Consider the following 10864-nt stretch of genomic DNA (forward strand, 5'->3'; position numbering starts at 1 on the left):
GAGACAGATGAACTGGTTTAGCTGCTAACCATCATGTAACCAAGCTGTTTGTTAAACAGTCCAGCAGTGACACTGAGTTGTGAAGTTTCAGGTGCAGGTGAGAAATGAAATCTGGTCCAGTTTGATCCAGTTTGATCCAGTTTCAGTAACAGATCTGAGTGTTTAAGGTTTATCAGTATATATCAGTTATAATAGTCTGACTTTTATATTTAATGTGTAACAATGTGTGAACAGACAGTTGACATGTTCACGTCCATGAAGCTGATTTCACAGCTGACAGTCAGCGTCTGTTTGTCGAGGAGGTGAAACTGAAACAACCTGATCTGTTGTTCAGATGATGAAGAGACGAGAGTTTAACAGATGGTTCGAGCTTCACTCCGCCTGCGATCACAGACACTCAGTAACGTCTGATTTATTATCTGTGGTGTCGCACGCCCAGGAGAGAGAGAGCAAGCGTTGTGTTAAGTGTTGGCTGCTGGAACAAGCAGCAGGAGTCACTCAGATGTGTTTGTGTCTGCAGTCGACTCTGTAACAACAGATTTATTCACAGTAACACAGTCTGACTGCTCACATCTCACTGTACAGATGAAATCAGCCGTAGGAGACACGGCTCATCATCTCTTGGTTTATTCTGGTGTTTCCTGAAAACACACTGATCCACAAAGTCATTCACTGATGAAACCTGAACATTTACTAATGGCACACATACATATATATATATCATTAAGATTTCAAACAAATTCAGCAACTCCAAATAAACTGCACTATTGTGAACATGATGTTCACCTGTTATTCACCTTTTCTTTACAGCTCTAATAACAATTCACCCACTAGTATTTACTGTGCTAATTAAACTGTTTCACAGTAAGGAGGAAATGAACCAGACGTGGAGCTGGAGTCAGTGACATCATTACATCTCCCAAATTGAAAAGGTCAGAGAGACTGAGGGTTCCTATTGGCTGTTGTACAGATGACCGTATGTGGACATGTGTCAGCATGAGTGGAGCATTTCAGAAAACCTGCTATTCTTCACCTGGACAGGTAACAGGCTGCTACCTTTATGTTCCTGTAGTATCTGAATTTGTGGTAGTGGTCGGTTGTGTAGGTAGATTAACATGAGCAGCTGTGTTGAACGTCGCTAATAGTTTGACTTTAAGATTGTGGCTGTGATGAACACTGCAGACTGTAGGAGGCACCAGCAGGAGTTCATTCATCTGCTGAATTAATTGATTAACTTGACTCTCGTAAATGGACTGGAGTTATGTTTGTGTTTCTGCTCAGTTTGGGTTCATATTTCTATGAGACATGTGAAGGTCAATGAAGAGGAGGAAGAGGAGAAGTCTGTCAGATCAGAAAAACAAAAATGTTTCAGGTGTAAAAGTTGGCCTGAAGCTTCATCTGACAGCTCAAACTGCGGGGGCGAAAACATGCTCTTATTTTGAAATCAATGTCTCTCTGGTCATTAATGTCATTGAATTGGTTGACTGATTGACCATTGATCTGGTGATGATCATTATGATTTGACTTTTGATTAGTCAAGTTGAATTAGTTTTTCTCTCATCAGCTTGATTTGTTTATTTCACTTGCTGATAATCAATAATCAGTACCTTACCTGTTTGGTCATGGAGTCGATCAGTCGGACGTACAGATCCTGCTCCGTTCTTACTCCTGAACACACACACTCATTAATATTACTACATAATATTATTATTGTTTGAACGGTCAGAATTTTTATTTACAGTTATTTAGTTTAAGAACAGCTAAAGACTTCATGAGAAAACCGATGTGGGCTGTGCTGTGTGGTAAAACAAGCGTACCCACCATTACTGTAGAGCAGCTGCAGTTTGTAATGAATCCCGTTGTTGGTTTTCTCTCCCGTTGGTTCCTGGACACAAAAACACAAATCAAACTGAAACTGAAGTAGAAACAAAAGGAACTTCACTTCCATGGGTGTGTTTGGTTTGTGTGTCAGGTCCACCCTCCCTCTCTGTTTCTCACCTTCTCTTTTTCCACGAAGTCCACATAGGCGGTGCGTTCGATCTCGACCGGCTGACCCTGGCGGTCGTACAATGCCAACACAAAGTGGAAGAAGTTGGACTTCCTCAGATTGGAGGGTGGCTGCTTCTCAAAGTGAGCACGAGCTAACCCCACCCCGCTGAGAGACAGACAGACAGTGGGTAAGTCATGTGAGGAGACAAACCAAACAAACACAGCAGAGTCTTAGTGATGATGTTTGAGGGTTTAATGACCTGATGACATCATGTCTTAAAATCCAACTGTTTCTAAAGAGACATTATTAAACTCAACATAAATGGTGTAAATGACAAATGACGTAAATGACAAATTATACAAATGATGTCAATTATGTAAATAACATAAATGACAGTACAGAGGCTTTAAAATATTAAGTAAAAATGATCATTTATAGAAAGTAACTGAAAAATCAGTTGTGAAAAAAGTTTTTTTTTTTTACACGGGTGTGTTCAGACTGATCACAGTGAATTTCAGAGGCACGGTGACTCCAGATAAAGTTGGTGCTGAGAGATGAGTGATGCAGATTCACTGTGGACGAATTGAGCTGAAGATGCATCAAAGCAAACGAGTTGACCCGATGAACGTAGATAAACAAAATGAAAACACTTTCAGTTTTTGTCGGGTCCAAATCATCTTGGTTCAAGCTTTTTAGGGGTTTGTGTTACTGTCTGACCCCGCCCACGTTACAACATTTATACCTATTATTTTTTTCTTTAATCTGAAACAGTTGGACGAATCATGAACTCTGATTGACATCCTGCCTGTGACCTCTGAACATGATCCGGCTACATTTTGTCTTTGTCAAGAAGAGTAAGTGAGAAAACACAAACACAGAGTTTCTCAGACCAAGCTGAGCCTCGAGTCTGTCTCTGTAAAAAAAGATTTTCTTTCTTCGTTTCAATCCAAGTTTTTTTCCCCTGATTTCTGAACCAGAAGACCTGGAGATACAAGGTTTCTTCGTGTTGTGAACAATTTCAAAGTTCAGGTGAAATAAGAAAATGTTCATTTAGTGATTTTATGTTTTAGTGATTTTGTTCTGATTCAAAAATGGAATAACTCCATGCGAAGAATTTAAAAGCCTCCATGTGATCTGAGGCTTAAATCAAATGCTCCTCAGAGGAATAATTCAGCGACGCCGGTTCAACATAAAAAATCCCATCAAACATGTCAACCAATCAGTTTAAATTTTTTTTAAAAAAAGCATCAAATAATAATAATAAAGTGTTTCTTTAAACAAAAAGAAATGGAGACAAAATAAAACAAACTAATGATAAATGATCCAGGGTGAAAAATGTCATCATATATGATCAGTAAAAAAATCAATCAAGTGTTGCCTTTAAACTGTCAGACATGTAAAACATCATTTCATCACAACACAAATCTTAATTCAAGACAATAATTCAGTGAAGTGAGGAAAGTCCGAACTGAAAGATTCATATAAATATGAAGCTCTTCAGTCAGATGTGACACGGAGCTTCGGGCTTTAACCTCCACATGAATGAATCATGTTAACAGCAGCATCTTGAGACTGCAGGGAATATTTCACTAAACAACAGAGACAATAAAAATCACTTTAAATTCACAGCAAACACTGGATCACATCTTCATGTCAGGATTTATAAATATTCATATTAAAGAAGTCAAACTGCTGCTTTGACCCGACTGTAAACTTGCTCCTTCATTAACAAACACAATTTGTCTTTGTGTTTTTAGATTTGTTGAATTTTAACAAAAGAAAAAGTAAGGTGCTTCCAGTCGACACCGAGATGTCCTCAAGTTAAAAATATTAAGAGAGGAGTTTAAATAAAAGTGAATTCATGTTCATAAAGACGAGTCTCAGCTGAAGATTCATGATGATTTTATTGTACAGTATATTAAAATGGATCTTTATGATCTTACTCATGCTGAAATGTCTCATCCACTTTCGTAACATGCCTGAATTCATGTCACTGCACACTTTAACATTTTTTATAATTTTACACATGATAAAATATTAAAAGTCAAGTTTCATAAATGTCTCAGCAGAGACAGTTTCTAATGATCACAACTGTTTTTACTGAGTCTCACTTCACACTCACGTTCTCCGTCACCTTCACTGAAGAGAATCTAAATTCATTGGAGCTTTACCTTACACGCATATTAACCTCATTAATTATTTCATTTACATCCATTTAAAATATAATGTGGATTTTATTTATTCTGCTCATTTAATGTATTTGTGTTATTCAATATTAAAATCAGCTTCACCCTCTCACACACTGTTAAACACTGTTTCTCACAGTGTCAGTGGAATTTAATTAATTTGAATTTACTGTAAATAATGTTTTTTATTTTATTTTATTCAGCTTTTAGGATTAAAACCTGAGCTTCATCACTTCACTCATGTGAAAACTGAGACCTTCCTGGTGTTAACCAACAAACTGCTCTGAACATCTGCAGGACTGTGTTTTAAGTCACCTTTAATTAGAAGAATAAAAATCTGTTTGACACTGAAGCATCTACATGATGAGAACATTGAAGTTTCAGTCTCACTCTGAGCTGCAGTTTGAACTTTCAATTAAAGCAGTTTTAATTTTTATTTGTGAGAAATATGAGAATTCAGATGAATGTTTCTGCTGAAGAATCAAATTCTGACATTAATAACAGAAGAATTATTAGAGTACCTGGCATCTGCTCTTTGTTATTTTATTTATTATATGTTAAATGTAATCTGACGTCTGGAATAAATTCACTTCATAAACTGATTTTTTTTTCTGCTGAAATGAATGAAAAATTTTCTCTGAACACATTTTTGACTAATTCTTCTCCTAAATTATGTTTGACCTTCGACCTCAGAAACATCTGAAAATATTGTCTTGTAAAAACTTTAATATTAGAAACATCACTTTTCTTTTATTCTCGTCTGAACTAGTTTTCAGCTGAACACTTAAAACCTTTAACAAATATTAGGAATTAAATTTGATATTTTTAATTAGACAAATTTAGATTGTGACATTTAAATGTTGGATAAAAAACAAAAGAAATATCCTGAACTCACTGATTAAATAAATGTTCCTGATTTTACTCTGAGAACAAATTTAAATCTCTCTCCATCTCATCTAAATGTTCCTGCTGACTTACTGTTTGTCTATTGGGACTACAGCTCCCAGAATCCCTCTGGGGCAGCGGTGAGTTTACCTCTGAGCGGCTGTGTTGGCATCCACCACGCCGGCCGAGTGCATCCAGGAGCGAACAGCCAGCGGCTCCTCCTTCATGCTGGCTGTGGCCCCGCGGGGCAGATTGTCCTGGATCCCGAACATCTCCGGGGCCCCAACTCTCTGACCGTCACCGCCGCCGCTGCCGGACGACCACGAAAACAATGCAACACGAGGAAAAACAGGAAGAAGAAAAGTCCAGCAGAAAAAAAAAACCTCAGCTCTGCCGGACAGACGAAAGCTTGCTCTTCTGGTCGGTCAACAATTTCGTCACGAACATTAAACCTCGAAGTCAGAAACCAATCGGCAAGGAGAGAAGAAGACAGAGGGAAGGAGAAGAAGGAGAAGAAGGAGAAGAAGAAGTTGAGCAGGACTTTTATTATTCTGCTGAACTTTGTCTCTGTTAGTCAGATTTAATTAAACTTTTACTCTGGACAGAAAAAATCCTCCGAGTTTTTAGGGATATTTTAAAAATTCTCAGTCTCGGCCGTCATGTTGAAACCCGGCGTGAAAGAAAGGAGGAAGAGGAGGAGAAAAAAAGGAAAAGAGAAATAAAATCCTCAGAGGACGAGAAAACGGGGGGAAACGAGAGCTGGGTCCGGACAGCGAATCGAACGCAAGCAAAGTGTCTTTTTTCTTTTCCCCAAAGAGAGGAGAGGAGGAGAGAGGAGAGGAGGAGAGAGGAGAGGAGAGAGGAGGAGAAGCAGGCTGATGATGGAGGGATGAGGAGCGGAGGAGAAACTCTCAGCCCTGCGGCCCCACAGGACTGGACGCCAAAACCCAAAAACCCCACGGGTCTTCCTCCAAGCCGCTGACGACATCACAGCGGGGGGCGGGGCCTTACCATACAAGGCAAGGAGAGGAGAAGTGAGAGAGAGAGAGTGTGTGTGTGTGTGTGAGGTAGAGAGAGAGAGAGAGAGAGGGGAGGAGGTGGGAAGGCGGGAGCTCGAACCAACCAACCAGAGAGAGAGAGAGAGAGAGAGAGAGAGAGAGAGAGAGAGAGGCCTTGATCGCCTGGTGCAGTCATTCCCTCTCTCTCTCCAGTAACGTGTAGAATCTGAACTATTTTGGTTTAGACTTCGACCACAACAGTATGGTGGGAAGCCAGTGAGGGATCTGGTCCTGTTGGTTGCAGTAGAGTCCTGATCCCTGTTCAAACAGATGTGAGACAGATGTGAGTCTCTGAACTGAGCCTCAGTCGAACACTGAAAACCTCCCTTCATAGTAATTGATCCGGATTTGAAGTATGAGATTGTTTGAGCCAAGATCCAGATCCAGATCCAGATCCCTGTGGTCAGACCCTGCTCTGACTGGACGAACAGATGAGGTCTCATTATGGTATTTTGGAAGATGGTGCAGGACACCTTGTCCAATTTTCAGAGCCGAGACAGGAAGTCCAGACACCAAAGATCAGGGTTCAACCCTTATCTCCGACCATGGTATACCTCAACCTTTACCAGACCTCAGCCAAACCTGAACCAGACCTGAGCCAGACCTGAACCACAATGAGCCAGGCCTGAGCCAGACCTGCACCACATCTGAGCCACACCTCTGCCAGACTAGAACCGGACCTCCAACAGACCTCCAACAGACCTCCGCCAGACCACAACCACAATGAGCCAAACCTGAACCACACCTATGCCACACCTCTGCCAGACTTCATCCAGACCTGCACCGGACCTGAACCAGAGCTCTGCCAGACCTCTGACAGACTTGAGTCATACCTGAACCAGACTTGTGTGCTGGTTTCCTTTAAGCACAGTGATCTGGTCGGTGTGTGTGCAGGTAGAAATGTGACAGAGAGAATGTGTGTTTTCTAAAGCATGATCAGGAAAACATAACTGCTCATCATCATCATCATCATCTTCACCATCTTCATCATGTTCATCTCAATCAGTGTTTTCTCATGCTTTCAGACAGGAAGTGAGACAGGCTTTTCCAGAGTAACAGCGCTCCAGTCTTCTGGGGACGAAGGCCTCCGAGGCTCCGAGGGGTGGACCGAGTCCGGACTGAAAAACAACGAGAGGAGGAAGGAAAAGAGAGAGAAGAGAGAAGGAGAGGAATCAGTTTAAACTGAGGAGGGAAAGAAAAGGAAGAAATGACAAGAAGAGAGAGAAAAGCTTTATTGAGGAGACGTAGGAGAAGAGGAGGAGAGAGGAAAAGAGAAAGGTAAATTTAATATGATGATGAAGAGGAAAAAGAAAGACAGGAAGAAAAGACGAGAGCAGCATATGGATGTCGAGGTAAAGAAAAAGCAAGAAGTGAAGAAGAAGAGTTGGAGAAGAAGAGAACAAAAGAAGAGAGAATGGAGGATTTTTCTTTGAGAAGAAAACAATAAGGAAAAAGAAAATAGCAAAAAGGAGGAGGAGAAGAAAAACCATGAAAATAAGAAGTGATTAAGAAAAAGAGGAGGAGGAAGAGGAGGTACGTCTGGTGAGTGAATGTCTTCAAGACTTTCATTCTCATTTTTCATTTTTAACCTTCATAGCTTCAAGGTATCGCTGATCAATACACAACCTGCTCAGATTATTATAACAATATCAATAATAATAATAATAATAATAAAATAATACCTATAATATTATTATTATTATTATTATTATAATGATAGTGACAGTGTTTTTGCTGTTTCCTTTTTTGTCAGTAAAAAAATTTGATCATTCACTTTAAATGGACAAATAATTGAGCTTTCTGCGGTGGGGGGTTGGGGTTGGGGGGACAAGGAGGAGGAGGAGGAGGAGGTGGTGGAGGTGGAGATGGCAATCTGGTTTCCAAATGAGGCTTCGTTCTTTCGGGACAAATCCCCGACCAGCAGAAGGCGTGGGGGGGGGGGGGGGGGGGGTCCAGTCATGAGCACAGCGATCCTCTCGTCCTTCTCCTCTTACATTGAAGCTGCTGTTTTTATTTCATTCTAACATTTATTTGAATTTCATTTTTCTTTTTTTAACCTAAAACATTTTTATTTTTCTTTATATATTTTTATTCTATGTATTTATCATATTTCATGTTTTTATAGTTTGTGTTTTTTACATTTCACGTTTTTATATTTCATCCTATTATATAAATTTAAATCCTGTGTTAATATAAAACATCTATCCACCATGTTGTGCTAATGGATGTTGCTATATTTAAATGTATATATAGAACATACATATTTGTTACTGACACAGCTGAGTCACCGATAGTGAAAGGGAATGACAAGCACAAGGACAAAAGAAGAAAGAAATAGAAATCTGTCTCCTCCTCTACTGATGTTCTTTATGAAATCAACAGTAATTTAAATAAACATGAAGAACAGACAGACACCAGAAGAAGAAGAAGTGGGTCAGTCTGTTGTCAGGTGTAAAACCTGTCAGGTGAAGAACAGAACACGGAGCAGGAGATTCTCAGACAAACTGAATATTAATCAATTATATTAATGAAATATTAGATGTAATAAACTGAATCACACAAACTGAATTGAGAGCGGTTTCTAGGTGAAACTGTGTTTTTATTTAAATGTCTGCAGCTGCTTTTCATCTACATGAAGAGAAACTCACTTACATTCAGCTGCTTCTTTAAAACTCCATCCATCAGTGGCAGGTGAGCGACGTTATGAGATGGACGTGATGAATTATCCTCAGACATTATTTTTTATTATCTGTCTTTTACCTGGTTTAGTTTTTCCTCCGTTTCTCTCTGAGGTTCTGTGTGGGCCGACGAGGAGGACGGAGGAAAGATTAAATTTACATCTGATTCCCACCTGAGACGAGTTTCACCTGAGGCTAAAACATTTAGTCTGATTAGAATTCAGAAGCTTTTAGTTGAACAAAGTTTTTATCAGTTGCACAAAAATCTGAAAAAAATTATCTCACCATAAAGATAAATTTATCTCGTTACAAATGATGAAATAATAATATGTTAAAATAATTACATGATAATTTACTTTTTATATTTCCGTATTTTACAATTTATTTATTACATTATATTTATTTTATATTACAATCAGAAAACCACCAGTTTTTATCTGGATGAGTGAAACTAATGAATTTAATTAATGTTGTTTTATTTGTTAACCTGTGAATTAATAGAGGACAGATGAAGAAAAAATCTAATCTAATTCTGCTCAAATAAAATCAGTGATTATTGGAAACAACTGATTCATGTTTAATCATTTTAGTTGATTTATTCTTTCTGATTTACAGAGTCGACAACGACAGCGCTGCAGAGAGTGTGTGTAACACCCTCCTCCTCTCTATTGTGTGTGAAGTGTGTCCTTTTGTGTGTGTGTGTGTGTGTGTGTGTGTGAATGTCTTGCGCTCACACACACACACACACACACACACACAAACACACACACATTTGCATTTAAATAGCGACATCAACCGGCGTTCGTGGCGGCACAGCAGCGGGTTTCCCAGATGTCACGGCAAAGTCAGATGGGCCAGCTGTCACACACACACACACACACACACACACACACACCTCACACAGCACACCAAGACACACACACACACACACACACACACACACACACACACACACACACACACAGCTGACTCGGTAAAAAACATTCAGTCAGTTTAAACTACAGCAACATTTAAAGAGACAAAACACACAGTGTGTTATATTGTGTGTGTGTGTGTGTGTGTGTGTGTGTGTGTGTGTGTGTGTGTTACAGATCCTGTATGTGAATAAAAACTGTGAAACTGGTGTCAAACCTTTATTACATCATCACACCAACGATCACTGACAATCGATTAAACGGCAGATACATGACATGATGTTTGTGATGTGTTCTGTCCATGACCTGTACTCATCATCGTCATCCTCATCATCCTCATCATCATCTTCATCATCACCATCATCATCCACATCATCATCGTCATCCTCATCATCATCCTCATCATCACCATCATCATCCTCATCCTCACATCACCATCATCATGCTCATCATCATCCTCATCATCACCATCATCATCCTCATCCTCATCATCACCATCCTCATCATCATCCTCATCATCCTCATCATTCTCATCATTCTCATCATCCTCATCCTCATCATCATCCTCTTCATCCACATCATTCTCATCATCATCATCATCACCCTCATCCTCATCCTCATCACCATCATCATCATCATCATCATCATCATCATCATCATCATCATCACCATCATCATCATCGTCTTAAAGCAGTTTAAACTGTCGAAACTCAACGTTGAACAAGAAGAACATCTGAAATCAATTATCAGAGATCAATAATCAACAAATCGATTGGAATAAATTCAGTTGATTATGACATCACACCTGACCTCAGATCACATGTTGATCAGACCATTAGCGACATCTCATTGGAAGATGACTGACAGGTATATGCTGCTTATCAGTTCTCTTTTAGGTCCTCAGTTTGACCAGACTCCTGTCACATTCTACTTTTGTTCTACTGTCTTTTTATTTTTATTTTTTTGACTCTTCTATCGTTCTATTTTTTCACTTGATTCTATTCATTTTATTTTGTTCTATTTGATTCATTTGTTGTGTTCAGCTGCTGTTCTCCTCCTCATGTTCTCTTCTTCTTCTTTGTTGTATTTTAATGTGTCTCTATTGTTTGACTCTACTGCTGCTGCCAAGGGACTCGAACAAAAAGAAGAAAAA

The 10864-nt window shown here is 39.3% G+C and overlaps 1 protein-coding gene across 10 annotated transcripts in view; it reads right to left on the minus strand.

Annotated features, from left to right (window-relative positions):
• The window catches only part of LOC111219988 (transcription factor COE3-like), a 40630-nt gene extending 35297 nt beyond the window's left edge, over positions 1-5333 (minus strand). For all 10 annotated transcript variants that reach the window (XM_022742895.1, XM_022742896.1, XM_022742891.1 and 7 more), the window contains exons 1-4: positions 5212-5333; positions 1999-2155; positions 1822-1885; positions 1613-1668 (exon numbers count right to left, since the gene is read on the minus strand). In XM_022742895.1, the coding sequence (XP_022598616.1) occupies positions 1613-1668; positions 1822-1885; positions 1999-2155; positions 5212-5333 (399 nt within the window). The remainder of the gene's footprint in view (positions 1-1612; positions 1669-1821; positions 1886-1998; positions 2156-5211) is intronic.
• Between the last annotated feature and the right edge of the window lie 5531 nt (positions 5334-10864).

Source organism: Seriola dumerili, unplaced genomic scaffold (assembly GCF_002260705.1).
Source record: "Seriola dumerili isolate Sdu_G_001 unplaced genomic scaffold, Sdu_1.0 BDQW01000068.1, whole genome shotgun sequence".
Classification (NCBI taxonomy): Eukaryota; Metazoa; Chordata; class Actinopteri; order Carangiformes; family Carangidae; genus Seriola; species Seriola dumerili.